The sequence below is a fragment of the Microcebus murinus genome, chromosome 27 (assembly GCF_040939455.1).
Source record: "Microcebus murinus isolate Inina chromosome 27, M.murinus_Inina_mat1.0, whole genome shotgun sequence".
NCBI lineage: Eukaryota > Metazoa > Chordata > Mammalia > Primates > Cheirogaleidae > Microcebus > Microcebus murinus.
In genome coordinates this window covers 19,229,819-19,249,442 of record NC_134130.1, presented here as the reverse complement: position 1 = coordinate 19,249,442, position 19,624 = coordinate 19,229,819, and the positions used below count along the sequence as shown (strand labels likewise).

Here is a 19,624-nt window from a genome sequence, read left to right as displayed (position 1 = left end):
TCTTTGGGATTAGTTTGTTAAATATCATAATTTAGAATGTCGCATCTTTATTCCTAACAACAGTAGTATACATAAATACAAAGCAGACTGACACAAAGTATTCTGTAGTGATACTCAAGGTACATTCCAATCTGAATTTAGCCTAAAAGGCATTTTAGCTACCACGGTTATGAGTAAAATCTAACAGATCTAATTATTACATAAAGAAAAAAATTTGTTCTTTATAGGAGAATAAGATTACTAATCACAAAGTTAAAAATTTTTGTTGCGATATAGGAAAGAAACTACATTTCCAGAAAGAGACACATGGAGCAGGATTGAAAATGAGCACTCCAGGTGGATTCATGATAGATCTACCCATGCAGCCCCTGGTGCTCAGATGACCCAGGGACCCCTGGAAATCCCCATACCCATTCTTATATATTCATGGCCAATTCCAGCACAAACATGATAGAAAACCAAATTGATGTCAGTCTTACATCCCAGACTACACGACCCCTGATGAACAGAATTGCCCCAAAGAATCCACAGGTAGATCTTTTTATTGACATGGATGGATGATTCCAGAACATGAAAACAGAGGACCTAGCAGTTCCCAAGTGAGTATAACACACTCCTCCTTTTCCCTCTTTCCTCTTTTATTGCCCCTTTCCTATAGGGTCTTGTAATTGCATTTTGGATTTTCTCTAGTTACTGATTGTTGCATTTTATTTTCAAAAATCTAATCTAAAAACCTTCGCATCATAAAAGCAGAAGTTGAAAATTTTAAATCAAGATCAAGTGCTTTTGGCCCATGGTTGATTCAAATTATAAATAAGCCAAGACATAAAATATGGAGCAAGTGAAAATGTTTTTATAGGAGAGAAGTACTGAAGCATAGGGAGACAGAAATAGAAAAATCTCCTTTTTTCAAGGCAGGATTGTGCTCCAGAGTAAATGGGGGGGGGGCAGCTCATTTTATAGAGTAGTAGTATATAAATGTACACAGAGATTTATGTAACCAAGGAGGTAAAAGGCTTGTACACTGAAACCTAGAAATGAAAGACTGCACTGACATGGCTAAATTCCCAGGACTCCCAGTTCCTTATGGATGGACTAAATGGCTGGTATCACTGCTTACAAAAGTGTCTTGACTTTGATTGAGTTTATGTTCAAAAACAAAGTTCATATGTTTAATTTTTATCTTTTAATTCAATTTCCTACAAACTCTTCCATGCCCCCTCATACATACAATGAAAAATTATTCACCATAAAAAGAAAATTCTAACACATGCTATAACATGTGAACCTTGATCGAACCTTGAAGACATTATAGTAATTGAAAGAAGCCAGTCACAAAAAGACAAATACTGCATGATTCCTAGGTACCCAGCATAGTCAATCATAGAGACAGAAAATAGAATGGTAGTTGCCAGGGCCTGGGGAAAGGGAAAATCGGGAAGCTGTTGTTTAATGGGTATAGAGTTTTAGTTTTGCAAACAGGTCTGGAGGTTGGTGGTCAACAGTGTGACTGAACTTAACACTACTAAACTATATACATAATAATCATTAAGGTGGTATATTTTATGTTATGTATATTTTACCACAAATTAAAAAAAATATGACTGTACACTATTCTAAGCTGTGGATGTATGAAAGATTATTTATTTCACAAGTTTCCTATTGAAGAATGCTTTAAAATTCTAGTAGTAAATATTCTGAATTTAAATGGTACAGACTATAACAAAAATGAAAGTATATTAAAAAACTTACCATTGACAATATATTTTAAAGGAATTTTAAGAATATAGAAATGCATTGCAAATAAAACCCTTTATATCATTATAGGCAATCCCTTCTGCAATGGACTAAATTGTGAACTCTAAGCAAATTTAGTACAAAAAATCTGACATAAAATAAATACTTTAGCCCTAATTATTAAAAGTCAATCTTTATTATCTTATTAGAATTCAGAGGGGCTTTTAACGAAATTTAAAATACATCAGGTCTCAGAAATATCAGCTATCCAAAGTTTGAACTACTTTTTTGTCCTTTCCTTTTCAAATTGATTGTAAGCAGTTATGTTCAAAGTTATTTTAAAGACATTAGGGTTGAACTTATAAAAGTATTGTTAGTTATTGCCATTGTGAACAACAAATAAAACCCAAATTATCAATATACCTAAGTGTTTGAGGTTAAAGAAAAAGCTTATGTATAAGTATATGAAAACTCTGAAAATAAATACCCATTACCTTTTGCTGAAATTCTTCTTTAGTTTCTCCTATGTTTTCCGCTATGTGCAAATTACTGGAAGATTCCTCAGAAATTTTCAATTTTAGTGTCTCAATTGTTTCTTGGTGTTGTTTCAAAGACTCAAGAGCACTTCGTAATTGTTCTTGAGTGTCTATATTCTTTGTCAGAGAAATATAAAACAATTTCCATTAGTATATGAAACAAAATTATTTTATAGTTACTACTTGATCATAAATAATAAATAATAAATGATGGCTCTTATAATGTTTTTAGAGGCTCTGATTTTTCAAAGTTTAATCAGTCAAAACCTTACCATATTTACAGTATCTTGAATATCACTTTTTAGTTGGTCCCTCTCAATTTGAAGGCTCTCTTGGAGTTGTTTTAGGTTATCTTTTTCTTGGGTTAGAATTCTTACTGCTTCTAAGGTTTGCTGAAGTTTCTCAGTCATCAGTGCTTTCTCCTTTTCTACAGTTTGCAGCATAGAGTCTCTATTTTCTAATCGCTCCTTTAGCTGTTTCACCTCACATAACTTTTCATGATCCTCATATGTTTTCTGCTGAAGTTCTTGGGTCTTGTGAGAAAGCTTTAAAATAAAAAAGTCAATGAGACACAGTAAAAGCAGAGTAGTTCATGGTGTGGTTCGTGTGTGCACACACACACATACAAACACCAAACCCGAGAAGACTAAAGGTTATTTCTTTAGATAGCATCTTGTACCAATCTCAGTTTTCAAAGCATCCAAACTTATACCAAAGTTTCCTACTTCCTGATTCATTCTCTCATTCTCCTCAAGGACCATCTTATGCTTTTGCTCAAATTCCATATAAAAGGTTTTGAAATCTTGGAATTCTTAATCAGTGCTTTTATAATTCAACTGGACAGTTGTTAAGTCATCTTTAGTTTTACCATTTTCTTCAAGTAAACCTTGAATTCTATTCTCCTTATGAACTATCTCAGAAAACAATTTGTCTTTTTCTGATGTTATTATGCAGAGCTCCTCAGATTTATCATGTATCTATGAAAAGAAATAAAATTTATGGCTGGGCACAGTAGCTCCCGCCTATAATCCTAGCACTCTGGGAGGCCGAGGTGGGAGGATTGCTTGAGCTCAGGAGTTCGAGACCAGCCTGTGCAAGAGCGAGACCCTGTCTCTACTAAAAATAGAAATAAATTAATTGGCCAACTAAAAATATATAGAAAAAATTAGCCGGTCATGGTGGTGTATGCCTGTAGTCCCAGCTACCTGGGAGGCTGAGCAGTAGGATCACTTAAGCCCAAGAGTTTGAGGTTTCTGTGAGCTGGGCTGATGCCACGGCACTCTAGTTGAGGCAAGAGAGTGAGACTCTGTCTCAAAAGAAAAAAAAAATATATATATATGTATATATATATATGTGTATATATATATATATAATCTAGCACTTTATAATCCACTGAAGCAATTTTCAGGAAAAAATTTCTCTGCAAAAAAAAGAAGTCATTTAAATTAAAGAATTGACTGAGGAAAGGCAACACAGTATTCTTATTATCACATTTCTCTTACTGTTTACCTTCAGTATTGTGTTTTCTAATCTCTTTGGGTCTAGTAAGCATTGCATGGAGAACAGTCAGTGATGACACTTAAGTAGGATGTGTCTTTATTTTCTTATCATTCTAAAGAGTTTCTAACTTTACTGTGTGCCAGGTATTTTATGGTTTTTCTTAGAATTTGACTTATTTCTTTTCCCTAAAGGCTTTGAATGCAGCTCAGATGTACCCAAACTTAATCCATGAATAATCTAAATGCTTAATTGTTTAAAATTATTATTTAATAAGCATTATTTAAATAATTAATTTAAATAATCCATATCCAGTTTACAAAGTGTTTAATCATTATGAAAGATAAAGGTAGAGGGAGATGAGAAAAAGAGGAGATAAAGGCAAGACAAAGCAAAGAGGAATAATACAGCACAGTGCTTACAATGACAGGCGTAGGAGGCAGATCTCTGTGGCTCAACTATTAGTTTGATAACTGGTTGTTGGGGCTAAAAAGCAGCTCCTACTTTCAAAGAATTTATAGGATGACTAAATAAAATAATGTTCCTGAAGTTCTTCACCATGATGATTGCCATATAGTAAGTACTCAAATTCTTGCCATTTTTATTTCTTTTAGAAAGGTGGAAAGAAAGAACAGCCATGGATTTAAAGAATCACATTCCCTAGCCTGTAAGATTTGTATTGGCCTCTAAAAGTATACCAATGCTGCCCCTTTACCTCATTACTCTCTTTTATTCAACATAGTGATATGACTACTACCAAGAAAAAAGAGGTAAAGACTAAGAGTAGGCCATTTGAGGACTAGAGAAATGGCTGCCACATGGATTATGTTATTAAGTATACTGTTAAATACACTTTGAAAATAAGTATTTTTTTCATCCAGTAGCATAACAACAAATTAAAAGATGAACTATATTCATTTCTCCTCCTAATGAGTCAAATGTTACAGTGTCTCTTGCTATTAGTTTAAAATAAACATCAAAATATTTAAGGTACTATTATAATGTTTTTTATTTCAAAACAAAGGTTAAGTGCTTAAAAATGTGTTTACCTCTTTCCTCAGCATTTCTACTTCGGGGGCTAAAGATTTCAATTCTGAGAGCAAATTAACTTCTTTCTGCAAAGTCTCATTTTCTTCAACTTTTTTTTCCAGTTCTTTTTGGAGATCAGTAATCTTTCTTTCTAGTTCCAAATTACAGAGCAAATCTAGGAAGTTTGGGTAAATAAACAGCCAATGTTGGGAAACAGACAATTTGTTTTTAATAATCTTTGAATCACCTTTAAGATCAGTCCCAGTGTAAAATAATTTTTAAATCCTTATGATTTGAAGCCCATGGAAATCATTATAAGTACAAATACTGATGATACCAATATCTTAAATACCAATGCCAATAATCTTAAAACTTATATAATGGATGTTTAATCATTGGAATATAGTTGTCAAATCATTTAGGTACATTTTTAGAAGAAGTCAGACTTGCAAAGAAATATTTGAAATTAAAAAATACCTTTTGGAACTTTTCCATCTATAAGAGAGGTGAGTTTTATTATTTCATTAAAAGCAGACTGTAATTCTTTCTCCAGATCAGTTTGCACTTTCTTTTTTGCCTCCAATTGTCTTTGATATAACTGAGTATCATCTTCCATTTGTTTGCATGTACTTGCAAGTTCTTTCTAGTGAGAGAAACACTGCAAACTCACAAAAATGTACTGATCATTACAACTGCTTTATTATAAATATTACAAAAATTATTTACCATTTTCTCTTTGAGCTCCAGATTTTCACTTCTAAGAAACGCTGATACTCTGTTGGCATCAAGGGCTACAGTTTTAGCATCAAACAGAGTCTGTTTCATCTGTTTAAGGTCTTCAGTGTTTTCCTAGACAGATGACAAAAAGGCCTCAGTAAAATATAATTTTTGTAGAGTGGGAAAATACTTCAGGGAACATGTACATAGATGTTATTCCTAACTAAAAATATGCTAATTACCAATAAATGAAATTAAATCATGTTTTCCTTAATAAAAATATTTTTTAAAATTCCAGTCATATTTTTCCAAAATACAAAAGCAATGTATGGAAGTATAATTTAGAAATCTGTTACTGTTTAATTAAAAGTTAACACAATTGTTGTTTCAACTATGCTGTTTAAGTTCCCTATGTATTTTTATATTGAGTTATTCTCTCCAACATGACAGGTCAGTAGTTAACAGCTAAAATTAAGGATAGTAAACCAGAAATTGAAAAGAAATAGACAAACAATCCAATAAAAAAATATAAAAAAGATATGAACAGGTAACTCACAGAAGAGAAAATGCAAATGACGAATTTAACAATATGTCTTTGGCAATAAATTAATACACGAAGGAAGGAATAAATGAATTGAATGAATAAGAAAAAAATTGGGCAATTCTGCTTGCCACGCTATGTATGGATACTCCAGAGACATATGAAAGTGCCTTCCTACCCAGGCTCTCAGAATAGTGTGGTATATAAATGGTGTGAACCCTTTTAAAGAGAAACATTTGTGACAAATAGAAGGCAAAAAAAGAATATAATAGAAGGTAATCGGGTGTCGGGCTGGGGGGAGGAGGGGATGGGTATATACAAACACAACAAGTAAGATGTGCAACGTTTGGGGGATGGTCTCGCTTGAAGCTCTGACTCGAGGGGAAAGGGAGGCATGGGCAATATACGTAACCTTAACACTTGTACCCCAATAATATGCTAAAATAAAAAAAAAAGAAGGTAACAAACTCAAACGAAAACAAAAAAAAAGACACTATATATTTTAAGAGTCCCAGCTAGAAACTGTTGCCTTAAATTAAAAACGGTATTAAAAACTAGAACCAAACTGATACGTTTTTGAAGTAATCATGTAGATTGAAAGCAAATTGAAAAGAGATTATCAATTCCACCACCAGATTCAGTGTTATTTAATGTCAATATCAACTAAAATCTAGAGATATAAAATTCTGTAACAGCAGTTACTTAAATTATGAGGATGCATTAATATCTGTTAATTAATAATGGTCATGTTCCATTTATGTATTTTATAGCTTCAGTTACTTATCAATTCTGATATAAGTACTCATCTTAAGATCTTGACTATATACTTCTGCATGAGTACGAATAAAACAATTGAAAAAAATCCAAAACTTTTAAAATTATTGCTTTTTAATGGAAGCTTGTCCCTAGCTTCCCTACATTTATTCAAAGAATATGACCGACTCTTTATGAATGTCACTTTATCTGTAAAATGGCATTTAATGACACTAACAGTCACTTTCTCATATGGTTATTGACAAATTAAGTGAAACATATATAAATTGATTATAGCAATGGAATGTAAGCATTTGCTATGATGATGTTATAGTATAAAGTCCAACATGATTACATAACAAAATAAACCTGATTTTTACCGATGAGTAGGACAAGTCCATTTTCATATTTTCTAACTTCTGAGAGTCTATGTATTGCTGTAGCTTCTTAATCTGGTCTTCCTTTTCTCTAAGTAGGTCTACTTTTGAACTTAGTTCATTCTAAAAGAACCAAAGGAGAGGGCAAGATGACTTAACATCCAAATGGAATTCTAAGGAATTAAAAAAGAACTTTTATATATCAATTTAAATTCATAGTAAAATTCAAAGTTATTAATATTTTAAAAATAATTCCATTTTCTGAAATCATGTAATTATATATGTTGCATGTTTTATAGTTCTAGTTAATTATCAATAGAATTATCAACATGAATGCTCACCTCAAGATCTTGATTATATACTTCTGCATGCTTAACTAAATTCTTCAAGTTGGAAATTTCATGAATTAGTTGCATCTGTAAGAGCATGTGAACCGGCAATAGAGCAAACCAATAGTTAATAAAGCAAAAAAACAAAAAACAAACAAAAAAACCTCACCAAAAACCAAAAAAGATAACATTCATTCCCTGCTTCAGAATCATCCAACACAATTACAAGGGACTGAGAGATCAACTCTTTAAGCTACTATTAGAGAGCACCTCATTATTTAAAAATATAAGAAATAATCACCAAAACCCCATAAAACAAGCAAATAAGAAAAAAAATTTCAGCATTACCCCAACAGTTATCTGTTAATAAAGCTACAATAATGCCAATATCAAATTAGTATGTACCACTTTGCAGAGGTAGTAAAGTGGTAATTAAACTTTTTAAAAATACACTTTTAATAGATTTTTATTTTTGGTAAGTTAAGCGTAGAAACATATTAATGCTATAAAGACGTTTTTTTCTTCCCATAAATTATCCATCTGGCTCTATACTGACATAATTTGTAACCAAGTTCTGATGTGGAATCCAGGTTTGAACTAGGGTCATTTCATGTAGTACCATTACAATATTATTACTGTTCATCAAAGCTAGAGAGGTATGGGATTATCAGCTATTTCCCTGTTGATTTATTCTACAGGAAATATTAGAAAGATGATGCTGTTGCTTTGTTATTCAACTGAGTAAAAGCATAAAGGTACAAATATTTCTATTAAGGTTTCCATTCTATCAAAATATCTGTAGCATTAAATATTTGAATACAAAAAGTTTTATGTTCAAAACAAGTAAACCACAACTTACCAAGGATAAACATATTTTCCCTTAGAAGTATTCAATCTTCTCAATCAGATGAGCACTTACAGAGTAAAAGCAAATACTAATAGTATGTAAGGGATTAAGAAAATAGTGTACTACCTAAATAGTATTTTCTGGATGTTTAATTCAGTCCTGACTAGTTTTAGATTTTTGACTAGTAATAATGTTCAAATTCCTATTTTAGGTTAGTACTGTCCAATAGCAAGATAATGTGAGTCACATATGTAATTCAAAACTTTCTAGCAGACACATTAAAAAAAATGAAGGAAACATTTTTCATTCTTTTTCCCATTATTTTTCCCATTGACTTAAGTCAATTTAGACAGGTCCCCTCCCTTCCAAGTTCTTAATTGCTACATATGGTTAGTGGTTACCCTATTACACAGCACAGTCTTAGACATTTGTACTAGTTATAATTTAAATCGGCTTCCATTTTTGACCTTTTATTTCCTTCTAATGACTGCATAAGAAAATCACATTTAGCAATAAAGGACCAAATAATCTTAACTTTTGAAAACATTTAGGAAATAACCATTTAGAAAGAAAAATTCTCCCACTTCTCATTGGAAATAGCACTTCATCTTAAGTTTGGTTCTTATATACAAAAAATATTAATTGACTTGCTCAAGGCCTTGCCAATAATTCATGATGGGTTTGGATCCGCAGTGAGTATGTAAGTAGCAAAACTAGGGCTTTAATCCTGGTAGATTTGCTCTAGAGACCATGCTCTTAACCATAACATTAGACCACTTTCCTCAATAAAACCCAATTTTATTGACTGAAATCCAACATTCTTTTCATGACATTTTTCACTTTATTAGTATGTGCATTTTAAAACAAGTTAAATGAAATCCTGTGGAGAATTTACAGACTTTTACCTCTCTGAATATCATCCCTGTGAAATGTAGGACTAACTTTAATTTATAGGAAGAATGGAAATAATAGCTTTGGCACAGAATTATTTTTTCCTTTAAAAAGAAAAAGAGGGTGGGAAAGTAAGCAATGATACTAAGGAAAAGGGAGAATGTCCTTTTGGACAAGCCATACAGAAATCTAAAAAGTAGCTACAAATTAACTCATATTTTAAACTATATCAAAGCACTGGCTCATATTTTGTGGGGGGCTGGTTCACGGATCAATTTGTAAGTCTGATAACAGGTATTGTTTTTGTGTTTCAGAAAAATGAATATGCATTTAAAAATTTTATAAAATAATTTCATAGTGTCTGTGGACTCTAAGTTAAGGACACGTTGCACTAAGAAGTCCCCTAAATCTTTTGGACAGTTTGTGGTTCTTTAGTCTGATGGTTTTTGGATTAGGGTCTCTTAACATGTAGCCTAATATTAATATTACATACTTAGAAAATAAGTCATATGTTTTATTTCTAAAAGTTCCATTAAAACCATTTAGCATTAGGAATACTAATTTTCACAATAACTCTCTTATACGGAGAAAGGAAAATAAAATATGCAAAATCAGCTTCTCCAGTTATTGTAATGTTTTGCCTATTTAGGAATATACTTTCTAAGGAAAAAGAGTCCATTAATATGCAACATCCATATATGAAACAGTCAGCTAGATATATATTTTTTGATTTCAGCATAATAAGGGGGTACAAATGTTAAGGTTACATACATTGCTCTTGTCTTCCCTCCCCCCTCGACTCAGAGCTTCAAGCGTGTCCATCCTCCTGACAATGCACATTGCACTTATAATGTATACATATATCCATCCCCTGCTCCTACCTCCCCGACACCTGATAAAATTTTTTTTAACAGTTTGGTTAGATGTTATAACTTTGCCTTTACTTAGCAAGGGTTAGAGATTTGCCCTTCCCCTCCACACTGTTCGCCACATCCCTCAGATGTGGGTCTACCCCCCGTCCCACCTCCCAAATCTCTGGCGACCACCACCACCCTTTGAGCACCATATTGATAATTGGTCAGTACCAATTTGATGGTGAGTACATGTGGAGCCCATTTTTCTGATCTTGTGTCACCTCACTTTGGACAATGGGCTTAAGCTCAATCCAGGATAACATAAGCAGTGCTAGCTTGTTGTTTCTTAGAATTGAGTAATATTCTATTGTAAACATACACCAAATTTTAATAATCCAGTCATGAATTGACAGGCACTTGGGTTGTTTCCACGTCCTTGCAATAGTGAATTGTGCTGCCATAAACATTTGGGTGCAGATGTCTTTATAATAGAATGTCTTATGCTAGTCAGGTAGATATTAAAATTCATATTAGTTTTAGCAGGAAATGGCTATCCTCTAGGCAGCATTTATGGTATGCTCGATAAATTAAATATTGATAATATAGGAACTATAAAGGAAAACAAACCCTCCCACAGATACTTTTAATTCTTTCTTTTCTTATGTAAGCACAACTGAAACAAATATGACTCACCTGTTTTTAAAACAACATAAATGAATTAAATATTTCTTACATTTTCTAAACTGTGTTCACATCTGAAAAATGGTTACTCAATATCTCAATCTTAGAAATAAATATTTTTAAGAAACTATTTCTGAGTGATATCAGGAAGATGGCGGAATAGGAGGTTACCCGTTTAATATCCCCCACGAGAATTCTGCACCCATTACAGACAAAATTCTCTGTGGGAGACTTTGGATTCAGGTAGGAAGCTGTGAAACTCGTGGAGCCCCAGACCTAGGAGGGTTGTTTTGAGAGTGCATAGCAACATACAGGTGACAGACCTGCCAATTGCACTCCCAGGTTTAAACCTGGAAACAGCTTCATTTCTCAAAGGGCTTAGCTACAGGGATGAAAAAGGAGACATTACAACTGAAGCCACAGAAATACCAAGGATCATGAGAGACTATTATGAAAAATTATATGCCAAGAAATTGAAAAATCTAGAAGAAATGCATAAATTTCTATAACCTACCAAGACTGAATTACAAAGAAATAAAAAATCTAAACAGATCACTAATGAGAAAGGATATTTGGTAGAAATTTTTTGGGTAAGTCCTCAAAATCACAAGTAACAAAAGCAAAAATAGACAAATGGGATTACACTGAACTAAAAAGCTTCTGTACAGCAAAGGAAACAATTAACAGAGTGAAAAGACAACCCACAGAATGGGAAAAAATATTTGCACACTATACATCTGACAAATGGTTAACATCCAAAATATATAAGGAACTCAAAACATTCAATAACAAAAATCCAAATAAGCAAATAGCCCTATTAAAAGATGGGCAAAAGTCCTGAAGAATTGTTTCTTCAAAGAAGACATGAAAATCTGTTCAACAATGCTCATCCAAACCACAATGAAGTATTACCTCATCCTAATTAGAATGGCTATTATCAAAAAGATAAAAGAGAACATTTTGGCAAGTATGTTGAGAAAACGGAACTCTTTTTTTTTTAGACAGAGTCTCACTTTGTTGCCCAGGCTAGAGTGAGTGCCGTGGCGTCAGCCTGGCTCACGGCAACCTCAATCTCTGGGGCTCAGCGATCCTACTGCCTCAGCCTCCTGAGTAGCTGGGACTACAGGCATGCGCCACCATGCCCGGCTAATTTTTTGTATATATATTTTTAATTGGTCAATTAATTTATTTCTATTTTTGGTAGAGACGGGGTCTCACTCAGGCTGGTTTCGAACTCCTGACCTTGAGCGATCCGCCCGCCTCGGCCTCCCAAAGTGCTAGGATTACAGGCGTGAGCCACCACGCCCGGCCGGAACTCTTTTATAATACTGGTGGGATTGTGGGGATACTAGAAGGAGGGTTCTTTGAAAAATTAAAAATAGAATTACTGTATGATCCAGCAATCCCAGTACTTGCTATATACACAAAGGCAATTATATCACTATGTCAGAGAGAGCTGCACTCTCATGTTTATTATAGCAGCACTATTCACAATAGCCAAGATATGGAACCAACCTAAATGTCCATCAACTGAAGAATGGATAAAGAAAGTTTGGTATATAGACACAAGAGAATACCACTGAATTATAAGAAAGAATGAAATCCTGCCATTTGCAACAATGTGAATAAAACTGATATTATGTTAAGTGACATAAGCCAGTCAGAGAAAGACAAATACTATATGATCTCACACAAACGCAGAATCTAAAAAGCTGATCTGCGTAAATGGTGGTTATGGGGAAGGGAGGAGAGGGAAATCTCGGTCAGATGATATGTAACTGCAGTTAGATAGGAACAATAAATTTCAAGATATCTATTGTACAGTAGATGACTATAGTTAATGACAAAATATCATATTCTTAAAAAAATGTAAAAAGTAGATGTTATGTGCTATCACTACAAAAATGATACCTATGGAGGCAGTGAATTTGTTATTTAGCAAGATTAGCTGTATCACAATACCTCAGAACATCATGTTGTACAATTAAAACATGTTATCTGTGAATTTAAAAATAAAATTTAATAAATGTTTTACATTATCAAAAAAGAGAATGATACTTCTTTTAAAAGTATAGTTTAGATTAGTTTCACATTTTCTCTTACCTCCAGATCTTTTTTGGTTTTTCTTTCCAGAGCCTCAAATTCATCTAAATCATTCTTTTCTTTTAATTTCAAGTCCACTTCTTCTTTTTCTGTTCTTAGTTGTTCATAGTCTAATACCAGATTATCATAGTTAGCACGAAGTGAATTCAACTCACTTTCTACATTTTCCTATTATAAACAAAAACAGATTTTCCAATGAGAGGGAATCCATATCATATATTCTTTGTTTCCTTAACTAAATTAAGAAATTTTAGATTTGGATTAGTTAAGTAATTAACTTTGATTCATTTGGTGGTTTAAGCCATTCTTTTCTTTAATAACTTTCTAATGATCTACATTTTGGTAAAGTGGCTAATTTAGAATAGATTATTTTGAAAGGAGTAAAATAAAATTTAAAAAATCATATAAATAAATCATGTAGGCTTGTGCTCGACAGTCAAAGTTCAATTGGGAGGGAAGGGTGCATATTGGGAAGTCCATTTGGCTACCGATCCTCAAGTTCTTCAGTAATAAAGCTGATAATTTAATTCCCCATCTGTCCAACTCCTATTTTATGTTTCAGATGGCTCTGAATTCAGGAAGGGAAACATTATTTATTGACTTCTAAAACTAATAATATGGCTATGTTTTACCATACTCAAAGAGGCCTATCTCTACTTTCTCTACTATTATGAGAAAGAGATATACTACAAAGTTAAAAAAAACAACAACAAAATTTCAGAATATGTCTTAGGAACACAAAAGCACTTTGTCTATGTACTTTATAGGTATTAGCTAGTGATAATAAGAAGCACTGCAATTGTATTCCAAAATTAAAATGAAATTTTCTTTAATAAATACATTATACAAGTATATGTCTTTGAACATGAGCAAACATGGAAAGTAAACATGGCATCTAAACTTATTTTATTATGTACCACAATATTCCTTCTTTCTTAAAGTTCTGATGAGACTACATATCTTTATTTATAGATATTATCTGGAAAAATTAGCTATCCCTAATGTATCGATCTATACATTCTATCTGCCTGAGAATTTTTACACTTTTAAAATCAATCCTTTTATATTCATGGTATTTCCTAAGGCAAAACAGAAACTTCACAAACATCATAGATACCAAGGTCTGCTAGTGAACAGCTAGAAGCAAAGTTTTACCTATTAGTACACACTTGCCTTATGAAATTTTTAGCCTTTCTCTAGGTGCCTCACAAAGAGTGAGTGAAGCCTTCTTCAGAGCCACAATTATTACTGAAATTAAGTCAGAGCTAGTAATGCGCTACAACAACAAAATCCAATCAGAAAAGAATTTCAAAACAAGCAAAAAGATTATGTTCTATAAAATACATAGAATTACCTGGTTTAGTAGCTTTGTCGCTGGATTCCACTCTATTTCAGTTAATGTATCAAGAGTATTACTACAAAAATCAGACTCTGAACAGAGAGCTGTAATTAGGGGGAAAAGAAATTTATCCATAAACACATTTACTGAAATTTCCTAAGTCAAAGATCTCTAAAACAAATTCAATCAGAGGTAATAAATAATAAGCTCAAATTAGCTAATACATGCTTAGGGTATGAATGCCAAAATTACATAAACAGATGTGGTATTTGTTTTTGTTGTGTGACTTAAGATACCCAGTATGAATGAGTGATGAACTATAAGATCCTTAATGAAACATAGGTAAAAAGGACAAATTCTGAATTTGAAATTTGGTTCCTGTAAGTAGATTTCAAAATGGTCCCCCCCCAAAGTAGATTATTATAATGTTTAAGACAACAGATTCCTATGTAAATGCCACTCTTTCAAGATTAGCAATGTAGATGTTATTTCACTAGTAATTTAATTGGATAATGATTAGAACAAAGATAAACAAAAACACCTTTCTCTTGCATGTTTCCCTTATAGTGCATCATTCTTAAGAGATTTGGAATTAATAAAGAACTTCATAAATGTTTAGTTTCTTAAAATTACTTATTTTTATCATAATCTCTATTGTAATCACATCCAAAATACACACACTTATTTAAAAAACATGTTTATCACATTAACTAAGTTATAATTAGCTTCTCTTTATAAGGAGGCTTTTATAATTTTATAATTAATTATAAGTAGATCCACTCAAAAAAGAGCTCACATTCATCAATTTCTCCTAATAAAGTTATAGCAGGCTTATGTGTTTTTGTTGTTATAGTTGTTGGCATTCGAAATCCACCTGCATAGCTTGAGTCCTTCATTTTGTTAATTTTGCCAAGGCACCAAGTAACTCTTCGTTTTCTTTTAGCCTAAAGAAAAAAAAATCAAAATTATGTCACACAGGTCTGGTTTAAAACAAGGTAACTAGTTTCTGGTTTTGAAAACCACTGACTTGGTAGAATTTTTATTGAGCCTGGTTTGATATCTTACTAGTCCTAAGGACATCCCAAGATCAGAAAACATACTCAAACTTTTCAAATCAGTGTTTAACCCTATAGTATAATAAAATGATCAAACTACTGTTTCAATTTCATTTTTTATTTGAAGGGTTACTTACAAGCTTCTTTGGGACTTATTTGAAAGGAATTTGATGACTTACAACCATTCGAACAATCTGTTTTGTATGGGAGGGTCAGCTGCTGCTGCCATCACCACAGTGACCCCTTTGGGTAGCCAGCCATAACTGGGAAGGAAGAAATTGCAGATAATATCACAGGTAGCCCATCTGAATTTCCCTCAGCAAATACATCTTTCATAGAGTACTTCACAATGCCAACTCTCTTCCAGTTTGCTTGGTAAAGAAAATGTCTCCACCAATGCACCTGACCTTGTTCCTTCCTTTCTCTCTTGAGAATTGCTCCTTCAGTTATCTGTCCACCTGTCATCTCCACTGACTCCCTCTTCTCTGCTTCACAAATGCTCTAGCCTCTCTGGTTGAGTTTTTAAAAAATATGTAAGATTTTGCTCTAGCTACCATGATCTTCTCCACAACCCTATGAGTCACGTTCTCTTGCTAGATCCTTTTAATATATGAGCTGGGGGCCCAACAAGCTTGGAAAAGTTGTTTAAGGTTGTACAGCCAGTTGGTGGCTGAGCTCATGCCTACAACTTCAGAGCCTACCCTACCACACTGCCTCTCCAGATTATCTGTTGTCTCCAGAACACACTACATGCTCTCATGCCTCTCCACATGCTGGCCTTCTGCTTGAAATGAACAGCATTTTCCACAGCCCTTTCTGCAAAAGCCCAGTCATATAAGCATCCTTGACTCCAACAAGCTTTAGCTCAACTCTATTTGCTCCCAATGCCACACTTGGACCTTGTCATTATCTGAAAATCATAAACCTAAATCTTGGACCTTCTGCTCTTACTCCAGTCGCTATCCTTCCCACTCATTTATTTGGTTAATCCCATTACAGATATTTAGCTCACCAGGAATTCTACTACCTTGTTATATGACTTTCTTTTTGCCAGATCCCTCTTACTTCTCATCTCATCATCTTAGATTCCCTATCATTATTTTAATCATGTTTGACATTTGAAGGCAATATCCTCAAATTATTTGCTCCATTTTGTATGCCTTACACCTATACCACACGACATATACCCAGATGAATACATGGCGTTCTGAGCCTTTATCAGTGTCCTGAGTACTGCCAGAGCCACAAAGCCAGAAGACTGGCTGCCAACATTAATAAGGTCCTTAATGGTACATGGCAGGACTCCTCTTCCCCTTGTCAGCTTTCTTTTCCATTACCTACAAAGGCTAGACTATTTCAAACCCTTAGAATCTCTGCAAACTTGTGACTATACCATCGCCTGCCACATCCGCAGAAAAATTAAACTTATTCCACAAAGAAAATGTAAGCTTAAATTTATAGAAGTACTTCCTGCACTGAGGCCTATCCTTTCCTCCGTGTTTGTTACAATTCAAGAGGTGTTTCTCCTCCTATCTAAGGCCAATTCCTTCTAATATATTCGAGACCCCATCACTATGGGCCATCTCAACATGGTGTAAGGTAGCTTTCACCCCCACCACATAACTCAAATTACTTTTGCAAAGGAGCTCCTTGTTTCTAAACATAAAGAATTTTTGCCCATCTTTAGCTTATTTAACTCCTTGGCAGAATGTGACACCACTGACCACAAGCTGCCTGAAAAATTCTCTTCCCTTAGTTACCATATTCACCTGGTTTCATTCCTAATTCTAGAGCTAAACCTAGGTTCCTTTATGGATTCTTTTTCCGCCTCTATCTGAAAAGTTATTTCTTGAGATTTTGCCCTTGGCCTTCTGTTATTTTCATTCTCAACATGCTCACAGGAACAAGCTCATTCATTCCCAGGACTTAACCGTTCTTAGCTCTTCTACCTTATTTTCATATATGTGCATTTCGACTGCCTGACATCTCAAACTGAAGTACCAAATAAAAGCTTCAGCATCTCCATTGCTCTTCATTCAGTGTCCCTTAACTCAGTGAATCCTGCTACCTGCTACCCAGGAAGGCAGGCAATACTTGCATGTCATTTTGGACATCTCCCTTTCCCTGCCCCCAAATTCCAATCACAAAGTCCTGTAAGTTTGCCTCCTAAATAGGTCTCCAATTTATCCAATTCGTTCCTTTTCCAGAGCCAAAATTCTTGTGGAGGCCCAGCCAATCTGACGAGCACAGCATCCACATCTTTCTAAACCACAATTCTGATGTCACATATATGGCTTTTCTTTGTCCCTAGCATAATGTCACATTTAAATCCCTCAAAGTGGTTTAAAATGCCCTTGCCACCAGAAAATCTTCAGGCCAAGGAATACATATCATGCTGCTTCACAACTCCAAACTTTTGTACATATAGGTCTCCTTCTGGAACATTCTTCCTTAGGCCATCCATTGGGCTATTTCCTACTCATCACTCAGTCAACCCACAGTTCTTGAGTGTCTTCTGCATACCTAGCATGGCGGTTTGTACATGTGCCTATTCACAATATTAACAGCATACATTTATTGAGAATTTGCTATGTGGAAAGCGTTCTGTTGTGCATACTCTATATATTATCTCATTTTATTCTCACAACAACCCTATGAGGTAGGTATGAAGCTATCACACAGATAAAGCAACAGCAGCAAAGTGAACTGAAGAAATTGTCCAAAGTCAAGAGTTATAAATTAACAAAACCAGGATTCAAATCTAGGCAATCCAGCTGCAGAGGCCATTCTCTTAACCATGACAACTCTCATATCCCAAAATATTTCTATTAGATGAATAAACCGCCACCCTATTAATAACAAAATGCATGCAAACTGGAAGCCAGAATTTTGATCACTACATTGATTTATATTATCGATCAATTTTCCTGAGATTAACATTTCTGTTTTTAAATAGAAAATATTTCCACATACCCTGGAAACCTGTGGTTTCCAATCACCCAATCAGTTGTATTAGACTTTATTTAGAAGCATATTGCAGGCTGGGCACAGTGGCTCACGCCTGTAATCCTAGCACTCTGGTAGGCCGAGGCGGGCAAATCGCTCAAGGTCAGGAGTTCGAAACCAGCCTGAGCAAGAGCGAGACCTGTCTCTACTAAAATTAGAAAGAAATTAATCAACCAACTAAAAATATATATACAAAAAATTAGCCGGGCATGGTGGTACATGCCTGTAGTCCCAGCTACTTGGGAGGCTGAGGCAGAAGGATCGCTTGAGCCCAGGAGTTTGAGGTTGCTGTAAGCTCGGCTGATGCCACGGCACTCACTCTAGCCTGGGCAACAGAGTGAGACTCTGTCTCAAAAAAAAAAAACCCCAAAAAACAAAAGGAAAAGAAAAGAAAAAAAAAAAAAGAAGCATATTGCAAATAGATTCTTTAACTATATTCCTGGTTTCCTGAATTAGAATTCTCTACGTGTCAGAATCAGGGATTTTCAGTCAATTTTTCAATTAGGTGTAGTTTATGTGTAGGCAAACACAAAATGTTCTGGGTTTCTTGAATATGTTGTATGAGAAGATAAGTGCTTAACTATATTCATAGCATATAGAAATATCAATTCTATTCTTTAATCCCAAGTTTAAGCAGTCCTCTTTTAAATTTTACCTTTAATTCCTGTTGTGATGTGAGGGAAGAAGAGGTTACCAGCATTCGTGTTAAGTTTTCAATTTTCTCATTCTGTACTTTTTGAAGCAAATCTTTTTCTTCTAAAAGTTGGGCTAACTGGTCTTTTTCCATTGCCTGGGCACGAGTCTCTGAAGAAACCTATATGACATAATAAATGTAGTTTGATTTTAAAACCTTGAAAGTAGCTTAAAAGAACAGAATATTAAATTTCTATGTGAATTTAAATTCTCACTATGAGAATTTTAATTTTACTGAAATAACATATGGCCTAACTGCAGAAAACCAAAGTGCAATTATCATAATCAATCATTTCTCAAACTTGCAATAAAGTAAAATATACATTTCTTTTTACTATTCCATATGCCATGTATAAGATAATAATGCTGGGCTGGGTACGGTGGCTAACACCTGTAATCCTAGCACTCTGGGATGCTGAGGCAGGCGGATCGTTTGAGCTCAGGAGTTAGAGACCAGCCTCAGTAAGAGTGAGACCCCATCTCTACTAAAAAATAGAAAAAATTAGCTGGGCATGGTGGCATATGCCTGTAGTTTCAGCTACTTGGGAGACTCAGGCAGGAGGACCACCTGAGCCCAGGAGTTTGAGGTTGCTGTGAGCTAGGGTGACGCCATGGCACTCTAACCCAGGCAACAGAGTG

General features: G+C 34.2%; 1 protein-coding gene across 4 annotated transcripts in view; it reads right to left on the bottom strand.

The window, feature by feature from the left end:
* The window catches only part of CENPE (centromere protein E), an 80,832-nt gene that overhangs the window by 44,314 nt on the left and 16,894 nt on the right, over window positions 1–19,624 (bottom strand). For all 4 annotated transcript variants that reach the window (XM_012778994.3, XM_075998323.1, XM_075998321.1 and 1 more), the window contains exons 13-23: window positions 18,948–19,106; window positions 15,028–15,175; window positions 14,247–14,335; window positions 12,893–13,060; window positions 7,529–7,603; window positions 7,191–7,310; window positions 5,526–5,648; window positions 5,277–5,442; window positions 4,820–4,974; window positions 2,546–2,818; window positions 2,232–2,390 (exon numbers count right to left, since the gene is read on the bottom strand). In XM_012778994.3, the coding sequence (XP_012634448.2) occupies window positions 2,232–2,390; window positions 2,546–2,818; window positions 4,820–4,974; window positions 5,277–5,442; window positions 5,526–5,648; window positions 7,191–7,310; window positions 7,529–7,603; window positions 12,893–13,060; window positions 14,247–14,335; window positions 15,028–15,175; window positions 18,948–19,106 (1,635 nt within the window). The remainder of the gene's footprint in view (window positions 1–2,231; window positions 2,391–2,545; window positions 2,819–4,819; window positions 4,975–5,276; window positions 5,443–5,525; window positions 5,649–7,190; window positions 7,311–7,528; window positions 7,604–12,892; window positions 13,061–14,246; window positions 14,336–15,027; window positions 15,176–18,947; window positions 19,107–19,624) is intronic.